At 45.6% G+C, this 24,578-nt stretch overlaps 2 protein-coding genes across 8 annotated transcripts; one reads left to right on the top strand and one right to left on the bottom strand.

The window, feature by feature from the left end:
- Positions 1–849: 849 nt before the first annotated feature.
- On the top strand, positions 850–24,537 carry LOC111072561 (transcription factor SPT20 homolog). Of its 6 annotated transcripts, XM_041592496.1 has the most exons (12): positions 850–1,014; positions 1,344–1,542; positions 11,742–12,442; positions 12,718–13,352; positions 13,926–14,453; positions 14,512–14,578; positions 14,877–15,138; positions 15,308–15,379; positions 15,802–16,085; positions 16,443–16,487; positions 16,552–16,689; positions 23,807–24,537. In XM_041592496.1, exons 2-12 carry the CDS (start codon positions 1,532–1,534, stop codon positions 23,827–23,829), a joined length of 2,766 nt encoding a protein of 921 aa, XP_041448430.1. In that variant the 5' UTR covers positions 850–1,014; positions 1,344–1,531; the 3' UTR covers positions 23,830–24,537. The 6 variants fall into 6 exon arrangements, with proteins under 6 accessions (XP_041448430.1, XP_022220202.2, XP_041448427.1 ...); XM_041592493.1 differs by lacking the exons at positions 850–1,014; positions 1,344–1,542 and adding an exon at positions 7,803–8,070; XM_022364510.2 differs by lacking the exons at positions 850–1,014; positions 1,344–1,542; positions 15,308–15,379; positions 23,807–24,537 and adding exons at positions 7,761–8,070; positions 17,449–22,752 and having other exon boundaries at positions 14,925–15,138.
- LOC111072560 lies at positions 4,922–5,908 on the bottom strand. Of its 2 annotated transcripts, XM_022364508.2 has the most exons (2): positions 5,787–5,908; positions 4,923–5,726 (listed from the first exon to the last, which is right to left on the bottom strand). In XM_022364508.2, exons 1-2 carry the CDS (start codon positions 5,832–5,834, stop codon positions 5,088–5,090), a joined length of 687 nt encoding a protein of 228 aa, XP_022220200.2. In that variant the 5' UTR covers positions 5,835–5,908; the 3' UTR covers positions 4,923–5,087. The 2 variants fall into 2 exon arrangements, with proteins under 2 accessions (XP_022220201.1, XP_022220200.2); XM_022364509.2 differs by lacking the exon at positions 5,787–5,908 and having other exon boundaries at positions 4,922–5,735.
- Positions 24,538–24,578: the final 41 nt, after the last annotated feature.

The following is a 24,578-nucleotide window of genomic DNA, read 5'->3' on the forward strand; positions in this document are numbered from 1 at the left end:
ATCGTTTCTGCATTCTCTGTGTATCTTCGGTTGCATTTGTAAATCAGGGTGAATATTGGGGGGCTTTCCTTATATTCTCTTTTGGCGCTCGATCAACTCAACTAACGACAACGTTTTAGTGCTACGTTCAATTAAATAAAATAAAAACTACAGCCGGGGAAATTAATATAGGAATTAGTTGAAGGCTAGTTAAGAAATTAATGAAATATTCCTTTAAATTGGCTAGCTGTAAGGGTATTTAAAGGGTACGCTTCTTTCTTGAATAAAATTATAACTAAGAAAAAAAAATAAGCAAAATACATACCATTTGATTATAGTAAGTCCAAAATTCCCAATAGTGCTCGCACCTAGCATCAAATGCTTTCCCCACAAGTTTTCGAAAATGTTTCGACTAGTGCAGAAATTTTCTAAGTTGCCTCCGACAAGTGTGAAAGAATCGAATGAAGAGTAATTTATTAAATGTTTTGAGAGTGTTCGGCGCCCCAGCAACAATTGCTGACTGGGAAGGGAAGGGATGGAAGGCGTTATGAAAGGAACAAGTACAAACAACTGCGGGCTTGCTCAATTTTTTGTTTCTTTTAAATAAACTCAAAATTCATAGAATAGAATTTTCCAAGCAGACGCACTTTACACATGCAAACGGAAACCCAGACACTCTCACTGCCAGTGGCACGGGCTTTCGTATACATATAAGCAGATATACGTACTAGTATATACACAGACATGACCGATGGTCGAAAAATATATAGGAGAGAAGAAGGAGAATTTGTTTCGAAATGTGAAATGTGTTTTTCGTCTTTTCGGCTTTTCGGCCGAGGAAATTTCTTGTGCGAATTCAGTGCGACTTGGGCTGCTAACTTGAACGCGTTGCAAACGAGAAAAACCATCCGAAAGAAAGAAAATTTTCATCTAAAACTAACACATAGATATATCTATATCGTCTATCTATCTGGCTGGGCTGTCTATATATACAAATATATATAGATATAGATACGAGTATTTTCTCTAGCAAAAGTGAGCAATGCGTCGTGCCGCGTTTTATTAATAGAAAATTACAAAATTCGGAACCGAACAATTGTGAACGAAAGGGTTTTCGAAACCCTCAAATATACCTCGGATCGATTAGGGAGGGCTCTAAACATAATCTTTAAACACTCAATAAACGTTATAGTTTGAAAAATGTACATTGCGAGTATATACATATGTAGGAAAAACTATTTCCCAGTGATTTAGTAGTGTTCGTGTTCGTGCCGAAAGTTATATAAGAAGGCGTGATATTTTGTGCAAAATAAATTTCAATTCATTATTCATAATTTTATTTCAATTTTCCATGAATTTTTCAGTGTTTCTGTGTGCATAGGTTTCCCTTGCTAAATCTTTTCGTAGAACTTGCGTGCGATTTGGCATAAACCAACGCCTACGACAGAAAAATAAATAAAAAGAAACCGAGATCTTCCTTTTGGCTGCTGTGTGGAGGCGGTGTGTAAAAGTGATTCAAAGTTGATCTTGAAATATAAAGCAGTCAGCTAAGATGAGTTCTGGGTAAGTTTCAACAGAATTCGGGGACATGGCAATAAGTTAAGAACAATTGAGAACCTTTTCATTGATGGATGTAGTATATATTCAACCTTTTGGTACATATGAATCTAGTCTAGACGCGACTTGTGGCAGCTGCACTATATTATTCCCAATGTTTTTCAAGTGTGGCCAGAAAACTAATAAAAAACACAACCCAATGCCGGGCGAGCTGTTTGAAAGAATTAGAAAATAAATAAAACATGTATGAATAGATACATATACTTTGAAAATACCTATATACCATATGCATAGTATATACAGAACATCTTTATGATGTCTTTCACAATTAAGGCTTTCACATGAGTTTTTATTTTGAAGGCCATCGATTCGCCCACGCTCACGCCCTCCCTCGATGCTCTCTCGACTCGGCCCCATGGTGCACGCGCTTTTTGGCAGGCGACAATTTTTTGCCTTTTCCCCGCTATCCCTGTCTGTCCCACACTCTAGGCGAATTAATTAATTAAATATCGTATTTTTCAACGAGATTTTGGTGCAGAATTTTATGTTCTACCCCCAGCCGCCAGCTGTCTCTCGGCCGTATCTAAAAGCATTTGGCACACGTGTTGGGAATTTAGACAACTGACGGCATTCACCGGAAGTTTTCCTCTGGCCACGCACTTCACTCAGACAATGCTCGAGAACATCTCAAACAAACAAAAAAAAGTCGAGAATTTGGCATAAAATGCAGTTCATTTTTTGTTTGATTTTTTCAACACTTTTCCTCGGAGAGTATTTTCTTTTTTTTTGCACTGCTCTGCTGACGTTGATGTGTCGCGCATAAATGTTCAGCACCCACGAGAATCGGCGATAATATATTGAGGAAATTGGGTCAAAATGATGCAAAAAAAAAGAGAGAAAAAGTAAGAAGTATGGACAGAAAACAAGAAATTAATAATAAATAATTATATATAATTATAATTATTTTTTCCTCCTAAAATGTGTATCTGCTTATATTGATCGTTTCCCTTAACAAATAATATGATTCTCTGTGAAAGACCATATATCTTGTCAGTCAATGTGCTTCTGTGTGTAAAATCTAATTATTTGTCTAGCTAAAAATGTTTAACTACGAGTATAATCACATAATTTAATTTCTTGCACAGCATATCAAGTATACGACATGTGGATTCATACTTGAAATCTTTAAATCTTGTAAAATCCCCAAAAACATACATAAAAATGAATATTGTCCATTAACTTACGTGTGAACTTGAAGCAAATATTGACAAAGTAAAATATTTCGTATATATTTTTATTTATTTAAGTTTTCGCGTCTCAACGACCGGACTTTTGATGCATTACCAGACATGACTTTGATTTTTGTCAACGACACTTATTTTGACACTTCTTTGTCGGTTGTTTTGCTTTTGTAAATTGCGTAAATCAGGTGTGAATTTATTTGTTTTACTCATTTTTGCATTTTTAATGGATTTCAATGGGTTTGTTGTTGCACGAAGTTCAAGTCGATCGCAGTTGACCGTGAAATTCGAATGTACAGGGGGAGAATAATTTAAAGGAAGATGCGTACCGTCGATAAGAAAGAAGACATAAAACTGTCATGAGAAGACCACACCCAAAAGACATCACACTCAAAGGCCTCTGGGAATATGATTATATTTAGAGCATTCCGAAGATACTTGCTTCTACGGTTCATAAAATTAATTGAACAAGGAGTTGGCTGCTTTTTACTTTGATGCTTTACCGTCCGTTTTATTACGTACTTTCACTTAAAAATAAAAAAAGGAACTCTCTTAAACACAATTTTCGTGATTTAGTTTTTCCATTCCACAAATCAATATCATGGCAATTTGTCAGCCAACACCAATTCAAAGTCAATGAAAAAAAGCCAAAATCGAAAAAAGGCGCTGGCGGGACTCAGCTGCCCGTCTGGCCATAAACGACGACCACATGTGGTTGTGGTAGGAAAAATGTACGGGTATACAAATTACGTATCCTCCAATCAGCCGAAGAAAAAATATTGCCGCAGTGCATTGTGCAACGGGCGCTGTCTCGGTTTCACTTTCACCTGGAGTCGCGTTGACCCAGGCCAGATTAATATAAATAATTACAAGCCCAGACCCATACCCAGACCCAGGCCAAGCCCATGCTCAAGTCCAGGCTCTCCGCTCCGTCTGATGTGCTCATGTCATGCAATCAACGCAGCGCAGCGGCAATCGCAAATGACAAATGCAAAACGAGCTGCACACTCAAGTAGTCGTAGAAAGTGATGAATGGGCTCCCTGATTGCGATCCCCTCCCCATACATATACATTTACTCGTATACGTACGCTTTTTTCCCCTTTTCGGAAAGTTTCGCCCCTCGGCGCATAACACGTTTTTCAAGGTCAGTCCCAGCAATAGGAGGCCTGAAATATTATAATCTTACACATGCCCGTGTCCGAGGGTGTGGGTGGGATATGAAAATCAGCTTTTTATTTATATATTATTAGCTTTCCCTCGCTTTGTTTTACGTTTTCCTTAGAGATCTTTTTGTTGCTTCCGCATTTAATGGCATATAAACTTTAGTTCGTTTTTTATGTTTGCACATTGAGGATTATTTATAAATAGGATGATCGTACGCATTAGTTATACCTACTGCATACATATATTCTTTTTTAGTTGTTTTTTGCGTTTCCCTTATTTCTTGTTTAGTTTGGGATAGTTTATGGGCACAACAGCTAGACTAAATGGCGTTGCCATTAAAGTTTTGGAAGCACTTTGTGCTTGGATTGATGATGAATCAACTTCTATTGAAATTATATTGATCTAACTGGAAAATATTAAAGCTAAATTTAACACTTTGAAACCTGCTCTGCTTTGACTCATTCGAAGATTTATATGTATGCAAGGATAATCCATTATAGCGCCACCTGTTAGTTGTCTGAACCCTAGAATCCGCTCTCAGCATCAAAGTATTTTCGGAAATATATTTTCCAGACAAATTTTAACCTGATATGTTTTCGATCATTTTCCACTTTTATTTTAAGAGATTGCATTGAAATGCATCATAAAATAAATCAAATAAAGAATACTAAATTGGGTCAACAAACCTAAACAAGCGCCAAATTAAATGATTCGAGAAATTGTTTTGAGAAAGAGAAACACTTAACACATAATTACGAGAAAAGAGAATATTTTCTAAGAGTGAAGAAGCCATTTTTCTCATATTATTTCCCACAATGAGGGGGCCTGTGGCTAACTAATTAGATGGCCCTCGTGATTGATGGCTGCACCAGACCGCATAGCTCTGTGTGACCCACTTTTGAGGCAGCCAAAAAATACAAATTACTGAATGAATAAGTGGAGACCAGAGACCGGATACCAGACATTTGACAGTTGGTTAAGGAAATATATAGTGTTCATATAGTATATATGAAAAATCGAAAATTATTGACAGGCACTCAGATTACAAATTTCAAGTGTGCGTCAATTGGGGCCACGTCGTGCCGGCTCTAATGTGTCTGTCAATCCGGATGAGTCACCGCAGCCGTGCAAAACTATTGTGGATACTATGGGTGGCTCTGCAGTCCCAACGAATTCGGCTCTCCAGTCAGTACGACCTTGACATGGAGCTGACGCTCCGGATCCATATCGATGAGCTTTTGAATGCTGGTGCCAGAGTACAGAATGAAGTCCATGTGGATGAAGAGCTGCTCCCCGTGCCCGTGAGCCCCCATCTGGGTGTACGGAGAAAACTGACATAGGGCTTTCTGGCCATGCTTATCCTGTTCGCCATCCAGGAGCGAGATCTGGACAGCCACCCCCAGTTCCGTGGTGATCAACGGACTGACCATGTAGAAGATGACGATCTGTTCCACGTCGTCTACCGGCGGAGTAACGTACATTACGAGCATCACAGGCAACTGATGGACGACTTGCAGCTCCGGAGTCACCGGAGTGCTGAGTCCCGCCTTCGGTGTGCCCTGGTAGGCCAGTGCACCAATCACATAGCTTATGCCCGCCTCCAGTTCGTTTAGTTTCACATGAAACAGCTCCGGCAAGTCGGCCACTGCCTCCAGCATCGACTCGCCGGGGCTGTGAGCCATCAGAAGATGGGTTAGCATCTCAATTGGCGTCAGCGCGGCCTCACAGAGTGGCACTGGGCACTTCAGTGGCGTGTTAAAGATCCGCTCCACATCGAGAAAGGCCTGTCCCATATTGTTTTTCAGTGGAATGTTGGACAGACTTGTACTTCATTCGCCACTTACCAGCATTTCGCCAGTGCATGGATCTCCATCGCCATGTTTTGCCATCATGTTGTAGTCAAATCAAATTCTGCTTGAATTGAAATGCTTGTGCTGTAATTTTGACAGAGTTTTCATCAGAAACTTAAATTCATATCTCAAATGTATTGCATTGGTAGTGCTGGAAGAAAAGCTCCAATCAATCCATTTCTATTTCGATATTTTGTCTGTTATAAGTGAACGATCGTAGGCCTTGTGGACATTGCTAATCGGATTAAACGAAAGTTATTTCTCCAGCCTGAAATAAAGTTTCAATGTCTAGAACCATCTGCGACCGGCAATCGGAGTCGCAGACATATGGATGTATTTTCTATAGTCATTTGTGTCGGTCGCAACTTTCCCCTTCTTTGTGCTTCATTCAGCATTTTACACCGTGGCAGGCGGCAATTAGGAGCGCACAAATTGTGTGCCAGATGAAAATCATTTTCGACCAGTCATTCTGCATTTAAAATTCTTCAACGCTTTCTTGCCAATTATTATTTAACAGAGAGGGGGGGGGGGGCCCAGGGCATTCCCAAGGCAGTCAGTCGTTGGAGAGTTGATAATCTTATTTGTCTGTCAAGGCTAGTGGGACGCGCTTCCGCAGATGCTTGTGTTAATTAGAGCAGAGAGGTGTAGGTACATGGAGCGTAGCTGGGATTCGATTAAGAAATCCCCAGAAATGTGAGGGAGGGACGCGAAATACGTGACAACAAGAGAAGAGTGCGAGATAAACGGAAAGCCACCAAAGCAATAAGCAGGCGACATGACAGCCGAGCAAAAACAATTAGCTGCACGATAAGAGTTGCAGATACAGCCGGGAGATACCAGATATAGATAGACCCAAACGTCGAAAGTATTTGGCGTTTAGCTTTAAATTTGTCGTCGGCATCGAACGGCTGTGACAGACGTATAAATTGGTCTGCTCTGCAGGTCGCTGGCACTGGCAGGCCGTGTATCTTGTAGATACACAGGCACAGACAGCGGACAGCCGCCGCGTGCCAGCCGAACGTTTATCATGAGCTCGGTTTTCCTTTTGCGGCAACGAAAAATGTATCTGCAACAAGTTGCTGAACAACTAAGGCCCCCAACCACAGCCACAGCCGCAGCCGCAGACGCAGTCGCCAACCTCCAGCGAACTCGACTTCAATGCGCGTCGAGACTCTGCTGCGTTCAGTCGCCCAGTCCAGTGCGCTTTCAGATACTCAGATACTAGATACTACGAACACCCGACTTCCAGATACTTCTGCGCTGCGCGTGTGCCTAAACTTTCATGTGTGTCCATGTGTGTGGTGTGTCTGTGCGGGTCCTAAGTGAGAAAATTCGTACCCCAAAAATAACAAAAACAAAAACCAGCCAACTGTAAGATGTCCCCTCTCTCCCCTTGGGGGCCAAGCAAATGTCGCCAGATAATCGTTCTACCAGTAGTTTCTGTTTAATTTGAACAAACTCTTTAGCTCATGGCTAAAAATAATATATGTACGTAAAGCTGCGTGAGCGTATCTCTGAGGCGGAACAGCTGCCTGCTCTATATTGTTTACGCGCCTCTTTGACTTCCCCAACCGTCCGTTGATACTTCTCGGCTGTTCTGAGTCATCAGGCAATGATCATTTGCCGGCTGGCCTGCACCGAAAAAGGTTAGATTGCCTGCCCCATCGATTGCTGAGTCACTGGGCTCCCATAGTGTCTGTCTGTCTGTCTGTCTGATCTGACTGCCAGTCAGTGCCTTTGTCTGGTAATCGATTGAACAAACAAATTCACTCTTTGTTTTCGCACAAGCCAGATAGGTAAATAGGAGTAGTATCTCCTCTGGGGGGCGTTCATTGACATTCATTTGTGCTTTGTAATTTGAATTAAAAGAACAAATTACGAGCAGTGCTGATACAAATTGGCCCATCTTGTGGACATTTGCTTGGGTCATCCCCATCCCCCTTTCCAATTGCTATGCCAGTTTACTCAACTGAACAACAAATTTGAGATTGTATAGCAATAAACAATATAAATAACAGAGTTTAACAAAAACAATGGCCACCTCAACGCTGCAATCTCCGGCCGCGTCGCCTTCCCCATCTTCCACGCCCTCGTCGGTGAAGAATCCGCAACTGAAGCGCGTCGTCTACTCCAAGTATCGGGAACTGCTGGGATCGTACAACGATAAGGCCAATGCCATCATTGACACGCTGCCTGCCTATATGGTGCGTCAGGATCGTGGATTTCAACTGTCAGAGTTGCCTCTGAATGCGGATGGCAAGAATTGCTTGGAATCATCGTAAGTCTCTGTCTTGGGAACCCAACAAAGAAAACTTTCGTCAGACAAACGTCCCTGATAAGCATTTAAAAGCGCAATAGCAAAAAAGTTGGGGGAAAAATACTCGTAGCGTAAAGAACAAAACAATTTCTTGGCAAATATTTATCACAAGATTAGCTCAACTGTGGAATGTGGGCGGCTGGTCGGGTCGGGGCACCCTGTACTCCAGCTACAGCTCCAGCTCCAGCTCCAGCCGTGTCTATTTATAGACACGCTCGCATACTGAGAGATGGCCGGACAATGACTATCATTATGTCATGTTGCATGTGGCAGCTTTCAAGTTCTTACTTCCACTGCTGCGGATGGTGCTGCTGGGCTGCCCTTGATCTTGAAATATGCGCGGGCAGCTGCAACTGCAACTGCAGCAGCAGCGTCGAGGCAACAAGTTTGCTTTTTTTTAGAGGGTAATCTAAGGAGTGATGGACTTAATAGATGGGGTACATATATAGCAAGTCTTAAATATCTTTTGGGCATTAAATACTCGTTAATAAATTGAGTGTGAAAGCTTGCCCCCTTGGCGGAAACATTTTGAATTTCCATTGATGGGAATACCCATTTATAATTTTCCTCAGATCTTTGTATCTTTATATATTTTCTCATGTGGTATCTCTCAGTCGATTCCTCGCTTTCACAGCCCTCGTCCAGCCCTGCTCGTATCTGGCGAATCCAACCGACTGCGAGCTGGCCGTCGCAGTTGACTGCAGATACATATTTGCACGCTCATTTGCATGCGCAGGGGCAAAATCCCAGTCCATGCCCAACGAGTCGAAAAAAAAAGTGAAAATGCAAATTGCACAGATGTTTTTCTATCATTTGATTTTCAGTTTTTCTAGCATGTTTTCTCCTCACGCACGGACAGCTTTCCGTGCTAACAAGAGCAAGATTTTTTCGGTTTTTTTTTTACATATTTTCTGCTTTTATTTTCGGCATGAATGTCATGCCAGCGAAAGGCTACATACAGATATACTTGCATGTATTACAAATGTCTATTTATGGCGCAAAGTGCAATTCGAAAATGTCACAGAGAGTGGCGCATATAATTATGATTCACCGGCAGCAGCAAGGGACTTATGTACGTCGTTCAATGTACAAGTTAATTAGTCACGTCGGATTATGGGGTATGGGGTATGGTATGCAAATAACGATTATATTTTGAAAACTTTGGTCTGCACTTGACCAGATATTGCTGCTTCCCTTCCCCAGTGTCTTGGCATGGCTCTCGGTCATGCTAATTGTCAAATCTGTCAAGCAGTTTTGGTCAATTGCAGAGTCAAAGGTACTGACGCCATTTATCAGCCATTGACGTCATCGGACGACATCTGCCATGGGATGGGGCGCCGCGTGTGCTTTCAGTTTCGGCCCAGCAGTTTTTTTTATTAATGTTTATTTTTGAGATGGAGATTTTGGCAACAGTTTGTTTTAGTTCAGCATGCGTGATGGCCAGAAACAGTGAGAGAATAGAATAAAGCAATTGATCAGGAAATGCCTGCTGCATGCACTTACTGACATGAGGACTGGCATTTTCCTGGGCTTGTCGGGATTTAATAACTTTCATAACCCGATGGCCGCGGCCAAATATGGCAGGCCAGCTAGCGTTTAATAAACAGAAACAGTTAGCGAAACTGTTGTGTAAATTGAGTTTCCTACCCTGCCATAAAACAGCGAACGCCGCTGCACCGAACTGAACGACCTCACAATTTTGGGCACGCCTCGACAATTATGGAAGCTGTCGACGTCGATCGCACATAATCAATGGCAAGTTCAGCCGACTTGGGCATGAGTGTCTGCAACTTGTTGGGGCATATCTCTCCATAGTTTTTCTCCGCGCCGTCCTACTATAAGGAGCAGACAGCATTTCTTTGATCGCTCCTCCTATGGGGGCAATTACCGATTTGTTTTTTGTTATTTTCTGTCAATTCTGTCACCAACCGCAGCGCGGGAGTTGCGTCATTTGCATTTGACTTTGATGCACGCGCTCCAATTTGCATCTGAGGCACTCTGTGCTCTGTGCTCTGTGGGTGAGTGTTGCAATCGTTTTCCCACACTCGGCCTTCGCATTTGCGGTTTAGCTCGGCCGAAGAGGGCAGGGCAGCGCAGGGGCAGAGGCAGCCGCAGAGTACATGCGAATATACCTCAACCCCATACATTTTGCCACACTTTGGCTGTGTCAACATTGTGGAACGGAACGGAACGGTCTGACAGTAGACGCAAAGACGTCACCTGTTCCTGTTCGCCTGACCCACTTGGAGGCGAATCATTCACGCACTCTCCTCGCACTATAAAAACTAATGAAGCTGACTGACAAGAGGCACAGCCAAGTGGCAAGTGGCAAGAGGCAAGAGCATACGAGTAGCATGCAACAGGCCTGACAACTTTTCAGAACCCGAACACGAACCAGAAACGAGCGCGAGTACACCAGATGCCTGCCCATCACTTTCTTTCAGCATAACAGGCTTTCAACATATGTATGTACATTGTACATATATACATGTATGTACGTGCATCCATCTATGTACATATCGTACATATCTCCTCACATGTTGGGCCCACCGGTACCGGCCTACGAGAACGTCGCCGAGTGTCTTCGATTTTCGCTTTTAATTAGAAAATTGTCAACGCTAAATGCATTTAAAATTAAGCAAATTATGTGGAGAGAAGTCGGCACTAAATGTTGAGCGAAATGTGCGTGAAAAATTAATAAAAAGATTATGGGGGAAAGCAGCGTAAACAGGAAAGAGAATAAAAGGGTACATATATACATACATACATATGTATGTATGTATATATGGGTAAAAATATAGGCCAGAACATTTTTGGGGTTTAATGAAATTCTAATTTACGACTTAATCTTTCGCAATTTAAATTTATATTAAATTTAAACTAAGCAACGAACTTATGCACAGGGGTCCGGTTCCGTGTTCGCTCTTCAAACATGAACAATTGTCTCTGCCATCGTAAAATGAATTAACTAAATCACATTTTCTGCCCATGGTCCAACGAAAGTAATCTAATTCAAAATTATTGTGATGAGAAAAAACAAATGCATGGCATTTCTGCGGGACAAGACGAGACGAGACGAGACAATGTTTTCTGCCATAATATAATGCCCCATCGAGTCTTCTCACTTTCAACCTTTCAAATTTGGCACTCCGTCGGGCGCCTCACCTTATATGGGGACGGTGGTGCCGGTGCTCCGTAACAACTTCAACTCACTTTCCCCCTCGATCGTAAAAAAATCAAAGCATCAGCCAGTCGATGGCTGGCTCATTGAACCATCGATGAGCGACTCATAAGTCAGGCAGCAGCAGCAGCAAAGAAATGAAAATAAAATACACACAAATGAGGGCTCAGCAGCGACCCAGAGAGCGGAGCAATAAATTAGAAAAAGATTTAACAAAAATTATGATAAATAGCCCAAGAGAATGGAGGGATAAATTAGCATAGCTCGAGGGGAAGTGAAAATGAATTTGCCAATCACTTTTTTGGCTGATCAAATTTAATCGTTGTGTTGTGAAGAATCTCATTATTATTGTTTTTGTTTTCAATATTTACTATTACTATTATTGTTAACATAATTGATGTAAGGGAAAAAAGAATTTTCCAGAGAATAATGTCTAATCTTCTCTTTGCAGCTATGGACAACGCGGTGGAGGAGGAGGAGGCGGCTCGGGAGGCGGGGGCTACGAGGCCCCAGCCTGCGTACAGAACGCGATGATGACAAAAGACAAGAAGCCGTTCACCTACACCCCGGGCGGCATAGATCTCTCCCAGATCCGGTCGGAGCGCATGGCCAAGCGCTTGGCACGCAACGCGCAGTCGGAAGGCGCCACTGGAGCCGCCCAACAGAACAGACCCGCCCAGCCACAGTCGCCAGGCGGCGCCACCAGCGCGGCCAACGCGATGGGTGCCGCTGCCATGGGGATGCCTTTCCAGGTGCTGCCGCCGCCGCCACCACCACAACCACAGACACAGGGTAAGAACGGCAATCAGTTTGGTGCCGCTGCAGCACCCCCACCACCGCCCCCCCAACAACCCAGCACACTAGCGCCACCCACTGGCCGACTCAGTGCACCAGGGTCGCCGGCCACGGCCCGCAAGTCTCCGACCCCGCAGCGCTTCGAGCCGCCACCATTGGGCTTCCGTCCGGAAATCAAGATTCCGACGAACCCAATGGCGGCTCTGCGAAAGGTCCCACCGCCGGTGGAGAAGAACACATTCTGGAAGGATGAGTACGTGAAAGACCGCTCCAAGAGTCCCCTGCCAGAGACCAGCAGCAACCAAAACGGAGACTACAATGGCGGCAGCAATTACAGCAACTCGGATGCCGTCGATGGTGAGCAGAGCTGCAGGACTCGCTGGCTTAATGATCATTGGGGTTTTTGGTTCCGATACTGACTACGAAATACTCTTCATGACACCTCGCCAGCAATTACTAACCGGTTACGGTTGCTTCTTCTAAACCACATTCAACTAACCCCAGACATGGAAAAGGCCCTACAAAAGCCTGGCTAAAAATCTCCCACTAACTGCACTAAACGATGTTATTCAAGCCACAACGATGTTCGTTTTGAATGCGATATCTAATTCAAATATTTCCTTTAAATTTAGGTCCAAAATCGTTTGACAACAGCAACAACAACAACAACAGCAACAGCTATAGCCCCATGCAACAACAACAACAGCAGCAGCAGAAATATCCTACGCCGCCTGAAACTCCGCTACAGCAGCAGCAGCAGCAACTGCAGGAGCAACAATCACCGCGTCAGGAGTTCCGGAGTGTGGCCATGCCTACATCGCCGTCTGTCAGCGTCTACACACGTCAGGCAGAGAGTCCTCGCTCTCCCTTTGAGCGTCAGACGGAGAGTCCACGTTCGCCCTTCGAGCAGCAACGTCCACCAGCAGCCAGCTCTCCCCTGGCCCAGGCACCACAACAGCAGCAGCAACAGCAGCAGCAACAGCAACAGGCAGCCCAATCCGTGCCCTGGCGTACACAGCGTGCTCAGCCTGCTCCACAGCAGCAGCAGCAGCAGTCTGCCCCACAGCACCCACAACCCATCTACAACAACGTTCAGCAGCAGCAGCAACAGCAGCAGCAACTGCAGCAGCAACAGCAACAAAGATCTCGCGATGTCTTCAGCCCAGGACGGATTGAGACATCAGCAGCAACCAATTTCAATGCACAGCCGCAGCAGCAACAGAACTTTGGCCAGCAACAAGCACAATATCCAGGAGCAACAAAGCCGGTGAGTAGTCAAATACTGGTATACATATATATATGTGATAGTGATTCGTGTTTGCCGTCTTGTGTTTTCCCAAGCCACTCAATTAATACGAGTCGCTCATTTCGGAATAATTTCCACTTCTATGTGACCTCTAACTTGGTTACTCATACGCCATGTTGTGCAACCCCTTGAACGCAAGTGCGTGAGTAATATTTAAAATCATTAAATCCTTGAATCAGCTTAAAGCTGTTAATACTTTAAATACATAACCTGTGATACATTTTATTGTGCATTGAGGTTTTGTTAGTTTTGCAGTCAGCCAAAAACATTTTTCGCACTGCAAATCATGTCAAATGCGTGGCGGAAGCACAGCGAGCTATTTTTAAACCAAAAACCAAAAGAAAACTGAAACTAAACATTGAACGCATTCGCCAAGTGCAGCGGTGAAAGAATTGAAGCTAAAATTAGAAAACCGCAAAGGACAAACACGAATTTTGAACTTGAGGCAAGGCAAAGACCCAATTTGTTGTCGAGTGGAATATCTAGAGATGGAGAATATACATATAGATCTCTTGAATGATTCTTTCTCTATAGACCAACGTTGGATCGCTGTATATTGCTCCTCTGGCCCAGCCCACAGAGCCCCAGGCACAGCGCATTCTGCTCCAGCAACAGCAGCAGACACCGTCCCGCGATTCGCCCATGCGCCAGTTGCCACAACAGCAGCAGCAGCAGCCGCAGTCGCAGTCGCTGCCCCAGCAACAGCAGCCGCAGGGTAACCAGCCGCTGCGTTGGCTCAGCTCTCAGCCAGCGAGCAAGGAACAGGCACCCTGGGCTCGTCCCGAGGAGAATGGCAATGTGCTGCCCTCCACCTTGAGGCAGACCACACCGGCACCCCAGCCCCAGCCCCAAGTTGCACAGCAGCAGGCGCCACAGTCGCAGACATCTTTCTACCAGCCACAGCTGGTGCAGGGCAATGGCTATGGGCCCACTCCAGGTGCAGTTTCGGCAGCAATCAGTCAGCAGAACTTTGGCTCGCATCCCCAGGGAGGGGGACTGCGTTTGCAGATCAACTTGAACACGAATGGCAGCAACAATAATGCCACTCAAAGCGCTCCAAGGGTAAGCTAGCATCCTCATCAAGGTAGGATCTCTGTTTGAGCTGTTTATCCTTTTCTAGGAGCGCATCATACCCATAACACTGGAGCAGACCCCAACTTATGCCGCTGCACAGCCCAACTTTGGTGGTAAGTCGCAACAACGCAAGAGCTTTCCATGTGTTCTGTATGATCTCTGTGGCGCTTTCCTGAAACCCGTTGATGTTTGTAACTAACACCAAAACCTGGTAGATTTTTCCCCACCCAACCCCAAACCAATCCGAACTGAAACAAACAACGAACCAACTCAACACTCCCATGCACTCTCCAATGACTCCTGTATACACCCTCCCTTACCCTCCTATGTTCCCTGCTCTTGTCCAAATGTGTAACTCTCCATCTTCTATATCAACATGTGTCTATGTATACTCTCTCTTTCCCACGAAAGCGCCTGGTGGGCACATAATACGCTCAGCTAATCAATTTGTCGATCAAGGTTACAACAATTATCCAGCCCAGTCCAGCCCCACGCAATGGCGTGAGCCCAGCTCCCAGCGTGTGCTGTCGCCCAACCTGCAGCCTCCAACGGGCAACGGGATCAGCAGCAACGGAAATGCCAATGCCAATACCAATGCCGCGCGGATCATACCCATTTCGATTGAGGGCGGGCGTGGAGGACCCGTCTCCCAGTCTCCAGTGTTGCTGCAAAAGTAAGTACAGTGCTGCGAACCGAATGCACTCGCCTCGGTTGGTTCTCTTTGTGCTTTACCAACACTAAACACTAAACAGTTAGCCTGCACTAATGCGTATTAATTTTGTGCTTCTTTACAAACTAAACCCAAACCAAACCAACCAACCAACCAACCAACGACTATTTAGTGGCAATTACAATGTGTATGTGCATCAGTGTCCGCTCGAGGCGGAGATACTCTACAGAAAGAATCGTCTCAGGTAGTACGAGAGAGCACAGTCGCCATCGCCATAACAATCGTTCAATTCCCATCATGCACAACTGTACCGCTAAGTGTTGTAAAACGTAAAGTGAAGCAGCAAAGAAAGCTGGCTTTCCACCGAAAGGAAAGCTTTCTTTCGGCTACAACTTTCCTACTGAACTGTGGACTGTGAACTGTGCCTTGCATAAATCATCTGCAAGTACAGTCTCGTACATCGCTGCTAAATTCCCAATAAAATCATGTCATCGTGCCAATCCAAATCAATCATATAATAACTAACCCGTAACGTTTCGTTCGCACAAAAACAAGAAACAAAAGAAGAAAAGAAACAAAATCGTTGTAATTTGGTTTATTTGAGACATTTTTCGATTGCATGCTAACCAACGACATAACCTAACATACGCCTATATCTACTTGCAGCGATCCGCGCTCACCGCCCATCCAATCGAAATCGTTTAGAATATTGCAAAAGATAACCGACACGGTGGACGATGGCAGCGGTGGAGACCCCCCGCGCCAAGAGTCCCCGCAGCAGCCAGTGTCCCTGGACGGGGCCGGGGTGCCGCAGCTGCAGAGGCCCCAATTCGCGCGACAGATGAGCGCCCAGCAGGCACGGAATAGTCCGACCATTGAGCAGATGCGGCGCCTGCAACTGGCCCAGGATCAGCAGCAGTCGGGTACGCCTTTAGCTTGGTCCCCGCAAGGTGAGATTTGAACGGTCCCTCCTCCTGTCCTCCTGTCCAAAACCAGTCTCAGATCCATACTCAGCCTCAGCCCACTCATACGCCCCTCTTTTCAGCCATGCGGGTGGGGATGGGGGTGTTGTCATGGTGAAAGTGCGTGTCTCTTGGGAGGGAAAGGGTTTCAGGTCTCTGGTTGGTCCTTAGTATACTAACAAAGCTTCCTGTGTGTGTCCCCACCATACGGTTATTAAAAATGGTGCCATTTAGTTCGATTATCAAAATTATTGCAGCAGCACTACTAAGTAGACTAATTTAACGAGCACTAAATCCTCTGGATAAGGTTTGCCAATTGGTTTGAAACTTGAATTTTTCTTGCAGGTAACGGAGTCTCCGCCCAGAATCGCTTTACGCCCCAACATTATGGTAGAAAAAGTATAGGAAAATCGTATACAAATTTGTACTAATCACATATAAATCCCATCAACAGATTCACCCCAACAACAGACACAGCAATATGTGCCGCCAAGTGAACAGCAGGTGCCGGAGCCGAAGAAGTACACCGGCAGCGCTATACCCAGTCGATCATTCAAGATCCTACAGGCAATGACAACACCCGAAAATGCCGGTAAGTGCTCGTAAAGATATAGTTCATAAAAAAAAAAAAACAAAGACTACTCGGAAAGCAGTTTATCGTTGTCTGAAAATGAGTTAAAAGTTTTGATACCGAAACATCATACTACACACCCGAGACAGATATCATCGCTGTATATACTATTTGCATATATTCCACAATATCACAATACCCACCACACCCACCCACACACACACACAAACGCATTCCACATGGATACAAACATATGTACCAAAAGACATTGCATCTAGAGTTTTAGTTTAAACCCTTTTTTTTTTAATTGAGAGATTTCACCTTTTGCTTTGAGTATTAATTCTTGCCCTGGTAGTTGAGCGATGCTCATACGATTGTGATGTGAAGTGATGTATGGAAGAACACGGTCAATCAGACTAGACTGATCAGCATGATGTGGTTTTGTTCTGTTGTTCTGTTCTGTTCAGTTCTGTACAGTTGTCAGTGCATCCCACTCCCATCGTATCGTAAGAAGAACAACAATAAAGCATCCCCCGTCAGTTATTGATTGCATCCCTCATTCGCCATATACAACCCAACCTGTACATACAATAAATAGCCTTGCTTGATCGTTTAATCAATGAATCAGTCAATCAATCGAATCAAATCAAATCAATCAGAACACACACATAATACCGCACTCTCACCGTGTCTATTTCTCTTCTTCTTCTTTTATATCTTATGATAACCGTGCCTCCAAAACAATAAATCCAAAACCAAAAAACCAAAAACCGACCTCAGAACATAAAATTCACACCGAGCTGGACTCGGATTTGGAAAATGTTGAATTGAACGAAATCCCAAATAATAATAATAATAATAACTATAATCAAAATACTGAAAATAATCATCATAATAAGCATAGCAATGAGATTAACAGTAAAACCAATAAACGTCACAGTTACACATCATCCACAGTCCCACCCACACCCACACCTAGTACACCCAGCACACCCATCACAGATCACACCCAAGCCACATACTCATCCAATTCATCCCTCAGTTCTGCCGACAGCTCGTGTCCCCCGCGCTCGCAGTCGGTGCCTCCACACTATCCATATGCCTATGGCTATCCGTATCCCTGGTACATGCCACCGCCCCCGGGAGAGGCAGCTCCCATGGCCAACTGGCCGTATCCCTATCACTATCCCGCACCACCACCACCGCCTCATGCGGTGGAGGGAAAGCCAGCCGATGGGTATCCGCCCTACCCTTACTACTATCCGTACCCGTATCCGCCCACAATGCCGCCATACGGACAGCATCCGAATGGCTGCGATGCTCAGCCTCCGTCCGGGTATCCCCCGTTCCATGCCATGCCCCCCTACGGGCCGTACCCGTATCCAGTGGCTCCCAGCTACAGTCAGAGCTCCAACGAGGAGAGTCGCGCCAGCAGCGTGCTGCCGGACATCATTATCACGCCCAGCACCGATGACATGCCCTCGCAGGTGATCATGCAGCATCACGTCAAGGTGGAGCCACGCGAGTCGCCCAAGCGGGCCCACTCCGTGGAGATCGAGGAGCTGGTGAGCAGACCCAAGACCCGGAACATCTGCAGCAGCAAGCACGAGGTCATCGATATGCTCAGCCAGCGACTGGCCAACATTAACAAGATTGCCGGCGGCAACACCCAGGCGAATCTCTCCAAGCAGCTCCAGAAGGACTATGCGGGCGAGCAGTCCAAGGAACTGGTCGCTAGATCTCCCAGCGAGAATGCCTCGATAGACGACAGCGATTCAGAAGAGGAGACCAGCGATAGCGAAGACTCTGAAGACACTCCAAAGCACGCAAGTCGCCCAGCGCCCTTGCAGGCAATCAAGTCAGTGACCAATGTGCAGGTCTACAAAGGCAAGGCATTGGATCAGCATTTGGACTCGGAGAGCAGCGATGATGAAGGTGACGAAGGTGATGAGGATGTGACCACTGCGGATGAGGAAATGGACGAAGATTATATTGTCGAAGAAGACCTGAGCGTCATATACGAGGAGGAAAGCGAGCTGGAACGCAGCAGCGAATATGCCAAGACTGTCATCCGAAGGGATGACTCCAGATCCACCCTTGTGGACGACATCGAGAAGCAAATTGAGGACAACGATCAGTCTGATAACGATGATGATGATGGGTCCAACTCGGTGACCGTTCGCCTGCCGCTGCGTTTCTCCTTCAGCCGCAGCTCCAATGATGAGAACATCGCCACCGTCCAGGTCGGCAACACCACCCAAATCGAGGAGAGGCGCCAGAGCATTGCCAGCAGTGCGGAGAGCAAGCGCAGCTCCTTCAGTGTGGCCATGGTAGAGAGCGCAGACGAGGACGGGGAGGACGACTGTGAGGTGAGTGTGACCATAAGTCTGTCCAACTCGTCGCGTTCCAACTCGGTGGAGAAGTACAGAGCCAGCGGGGCATATCCCATTGAAGAGATTGCCGCACCTCTCAGGGCCAGCAGGGACGATGTATCCGCCTCCTTTTCCCTGGGAATGCGTAACAAGTTCTTGGGCGAGACCATAGCCAACGATGTGACCAACAATATATCTCCGGCCAAACCAGAGACGGACACCAAAGCCAAAACTGTCGAAGAGACTGTCACCGCACCTGCAGCTGCACCTACGGAGGAGTTTGACTTCTTTGCCACTTTGATGGCCACCAAAATGCAGGCACAGAAAATGATGGAACAGTCCAAGAACTTCTGGAAAACCACCTCAGAACCAGCACCACTAGAGCCAGGGGTGGAGGCTATCGAGACACCCAATCTAAGGGCCAAGGAGAACTGTTCCGAAGCCAAGCCACCGAGGCCAAAGTCGGCTGATATGTCGAAGACCCAGGCATCCTTGGAGGCAGCAAAGAACAGCTTCTGGTCCACTTTCGCGACAGCATCCCAAGAGCAGGAACACACAGCCCCGCCAGAGGAGAAACAAGAGAGATTGGAGTTCTACGGGAGCATAGAGAACAAAGAGACGGCTGAGCTGGAGGACAAGCAGTGGACAAAAAAGAAGAAAACTGTTACCTACACGCCCCTAAAGAAGGAGACGGCGACCAGAGTGGAGCACTGGACCACAACTCTCAGGGCTCACGTGGTATCCATGCCATTGCCCCAGAAAGCTGAGGTTCATTTTGTGGTGGAAGAAAAGCCCAAAGAGATCGAGAAACCAAAGGAGAAAGAACCGAACGAGGACTTCTGGGCATCTGTACAGGCAGACCAACCACGGACCGCCTGCCAAGAAGACTTGCAGATGGAAGATACATTTGAGTCTCAGATGGATATCTGGAATGGCCAAGAGGCAGAGCAACAGGATGGGGAGGACGCAGATTTCTGGGCCGACAACAAGTCCACAACGAGCAGCAGCGAGGAGGAGAAGCCTTCGGGTGGCTTTGCTTTCGATCCAACGAAATATCCGGAGGAGCCTCGGGAAGTTGACACTGATGAGGAAATTGATTTCTGGGCCGAGATCGAAGCAAAGAGGCAGCCAGACGATGACGATGATGTCACCTTCCACAAGTCTGCCACCTTCTGGGCCCGGAAAGAACGCCAGAATTCCGTGGAGGAAACCCCTTACAAGCCCGTGGAAATCAAAGCCTTCAGAGCCAAGCTGCCCGACGAGCCTGCTGTGGCAATCGATGTGTGGGCCACACTGGAGGCAGCTCGTGGCGCAGAGCCGGAGATTGTCGATCCCATTGTGGAGCAGGAAAAGGAGCTCGCAGAGCAATACGAGGAGTTGCCGCATGACACTCCCGTGGAGAAGGAAACACCGGAACTGCCCGAGGAAGTGGTGCCCGAGAGCAATCTCCATATGGTGGATACCATGTCGCTGGCATCCATGCACGAGCCGGCCACAGTCTATACCTGGGCTGCCCAGCCGCAGGAATGCTCTGAGGATGTGGGGCAGACCGACTTCTGGGCCGACATCGAAGAGGATCGCGCCAAGAAGGAGCAGGTCGAGGAAGCCGATCAAAAGCGTCAGAACTATCGCAAGGCCATGGCCTTCTTCAACACCTCCATCGATGGCCAGCAGTCGCCACCGCAGCCCAGCACCAGTCCCACGCACACACCCACGCCCAATCGGCACAGCGTTATCCTGGAGGAAGCGGAGCCCCAAGAAGTGGACCTGGGTCCCCCGGGTGAGTACGAGATTGTAGGCGAGGATGGGGCAATTATGGAGGAGCACAAGCCCCAGATCGCTGAGGCAGAGGCAGAGGAAGAGGAGCGGGGTGCTCCCACTCCGACCAACTTTGAGCCGCACCTTCCGGAGGTGTATGTGGAACCCGAGCCAGAGATGAAGCGCCTGGCCAATGGACTACCCGACCTGGAGGTGGAGAAGTTCTGTGAGGCGCCCAAGATCTCGGTACGCGACCGCATCAGCGTCTTTGAGGTGAGTCCCGAGCAGGACGCGCCCAGCTCGAAGGCACTGTCGCTGTCCGTGGACAGTGGCCATGGCAAGGGGACGCTGTCGCGCAACAGCAGCACGCAGCGTTCCGAGTCAGAGATAGAGGAAGATGATTCGGGCGTGACGGACATGAATCGACAGCTGTCAGAGACGGACACCGAGTCCGAGAGCTTCCCGGAGCTGCGCAAGATGACCAGCTACCAGCGTGCCGCCACACATTCCAGACTCTTCAAGTTGCTGCAGGACGAGAACGACCTGCCCGAGGCAGCGACCCAGGCTGACGAGTTCCAGCTGAAGCCCAGCCGACGCAGGATCGTCCACAATGTGTCCATCACCCGCCGCCAGAATCCCAACGCGCTGGGCGAGGCCGAGAGCATGTCGCAGCGACGGGAACGCCTCTCACTGCCACTGCGCAAGAACACCAGCATTGATGCGGACAATCCATCGACGCCCAACAGCCCGGCCTCACCCATCATGGGGCCCTCGGCCAAAAATCAGCGCGTGGTCAGTGACAAGCTGGTCAACGAACTGGTCCAGAGTCTGCTCCTCAAGAGCGACAGCACGCATCTGCGCAATCTTCCCATGGAGCGGCTGCAGGCAGCCGCCAAGCGAGCTCTGGTCGAGGAAATGGACTCCGCCCAGGAGAACAGCTCTCTGGACAGCACACCCGCACCCACGCCCAAGCAGGACAAGGACTACGCCGACTACTACAACAGCTGGTGCGATGCCAGCGGCAGTGGCGAGGAGGTTGTGCCCTCGAAAGCCTTCCGCGCACTCCAAGATGCGCGTCGCAGCCCCTGGACTGTGCGCTGTCCGCGAGTGCTCAGCTCGAAGACCATCAACAGGGATCTGGCCAGGGTCACGGAATCGCCAGAGATCGCCAACGGTCGCGGCAGCAAGAGTCCGGAGTGCTTCCGACAGCAGTCCCAGTCCCAGTCCCAGTCCAGGGAACGGTCGGTCAGCAGTTGGCGCAGGGTCTAGAGCTGGCTGTGGTGATCGCAAGGCAAGAGATGGCCTGTTGTATATATAAGGGCGGGATCTATAGTCTTTAGCAGGGATGTGAGACCGGTTCAAAGGGGAGACAAGTTCTTCCCAAACGAACCTTGACCAAATCGAACGAAGTAAAACGATTCCGAACAGAAAAGCTTAAATGGGCTCTAGCGGAAGCGCTGCATCATTTTGAACCGATTTTCATTCCTGATCCATTGGTAAAGTAAGCGCCTGAGGCGATCTGCCCCACCCAAAACGGGTGCTAGATAGGCTCGGGTCGGGGCCAGTTATTGCATTTCTCATCCCAACCCCATCACACAATCGCACACACACGCACATTGTACATTTTGAATATTAATAAACTAAATATCTAATAGATACCATAATGTAAATAAACCAATTGAGACCAATGACAAAGAAAGAAAGTCGTTCATTCGTTCGTTCGTTTGTTACCTCAGTAAAGCGCAAGATCTAAATCATTTCTAAATCGAACCAAAATAATACCAAGCATATAAAACCTCAAAAACCGCAACAACCAAAAAAACCAAAACAAACCAAAAACCAATCGAAACCAAAAACAAAACAAAAATATCTATCAAATCGCCACAATAAACAGCAAAATAAAAACCAATTTCATCTCAACTCAATGATTTTGTAAAACTCGTTCAAAATCCTAAGGTACCTAAAAATTGCAATTTTTATAAGAATTCCCCCCAAAAAACAGTTTGAACTAATTTTCTATTCTATGTAATATATTAATTTTATTTTCGCCGCTATTTGATTTTTATTCTGTTCTGTGTGCCGTATTATTCCTTTTATAATTTGTTTATAAAAATATTTGCGATAGTTGAATTGAAATGAATTTGAAACAGGTTTGTATCCTCTGCCCCAATCAAATGTTCAACCATTAACAAACTTAAAGTAAATCGTAGCAATCACAGATACTACCTGCACACATTAACAATTTACAAGGTGTATTAACATCTTGGCTCTGATTATAGTACTTATTACTCTGATGAAATTGTTGTATCGCAAATATTTTTATTAAAATGTTGTAGTTCCTATACCATTCCCAAATGCTTTCCTTTCCCTAGTTAAAACTTGAAACTGGAGAGCAAACTCCACCTTGTAATGAACAACGAATGATGATTACTTTTTGTTGTTGTGACCAATAAATAAATACAATCCGAATAAAAGAGTGAAACCATAAAAAAGAACAATTGTACAATATAAACTTTTCGAAGAGTCGTTCGTTACATTAACCATTCATGAGTTACAAATGCATAATTCAATGTTTCTTTTCTTATACTCGATTAACTTGTTCTACACACCGTAAGAAATATATATAAATATTTTAACAAAATTAATCGTTAACTTTAATGATAATTAAAATGACAATGAAACCAACAACAAACAAAAAAAAAACCAAACAAAAGAAATAAATTACAAACGAAAAGGTGAAGTTTTCTCTCAAAATTAATTTGGCTGCCTGGCACATGCACTTCCTCAGTTGCTGCTTTTATTAAGTTTTTATTTTGTATTTGATTTTTTAGTTCTAGTGTTCATTCTCTTTTCTGTATATATGTATGCAAGTCCGGTCCCGGTGCTTGTTGTCTTGGTTCCAGGACCCGAGACTTGTATATTTCCACAAATTAGTGTTAGCTTTATCTGTTTGCTGCCCCCTAGAGATATGGGCAATCGTATAATCTGTTCCATTTGATCTTTTTCAGGACCTGGACAATCGGATCTATAATTATTTCTCAAAGCCATAGAAATCAATTATAGCAACAACAAAGCAGCATCGAGATAGCAAAACAATCAAAATGCTTGCTATACGATTAGATATCTAGGTTAAGTCCAGCCGCACCTAGGATCGCAAGGGAACGGCAGCAGTTTTTAGTCAAATTTTCTTAAAACTAACCCACACCATTGTAGATGAAGAGGAACAATTTTTTTTGTATTTTGTTTGTTAAACGCGATTTGGTAGCAGCACTAAAACCAAACAAAAACAATTCTAACACAATTACGAAACAACTAGCGAAAGCGAACCTTACGAATACTAATCCTAATCGTTAAGCTCTGGAAGGCAGGTGCAATGAGGTAACAACGAAACGAATCAGAACTACACTGAATACAACATACATACATATACATACATATTAAAAAGGCAAGAATCGACTAAGCATGCATAAATATGATATGAATCCGGATAATACGAAACACGACTAATAAAATACTGTAAGGTATAATTTTTGTTATTTGAGAGATATGGCAATTTCGAAAACAATTTCACATTTGACGAGATCCTTTTTGTTTGTGTCATTCATTATTTATTCATTTACTATATTCGTATGCATACGAATCAATTATTATTTGATATCCATTTAATATACGATATATTTTGTGTTGTATGATTTTTTATGCAGTGAACATTTTTTAGTAAATAAAGAGAGATAAAACCAACTGGGTTTATATTTGATTGAAAAAGTACCCCAATCCCAA

The sequence above is a fragment of the Drosophila obscura genome, unplaced genomic scaffold (assembly GCF_018151105.1).
Source record: "Drosophila obscura isolate BZ-5 IFL unplaced genomic scaffold, ASM1815110v1 contig_179, whole genome shotgun sequence".
In the NCBI taxonomy this organism is placed as follows: domain Eukaryota; kingdom Metazoa; phylum Arthropoda; class Insecta; order Diptera; family Drosophilidae; genus Drosophila; species Drosophila obscura.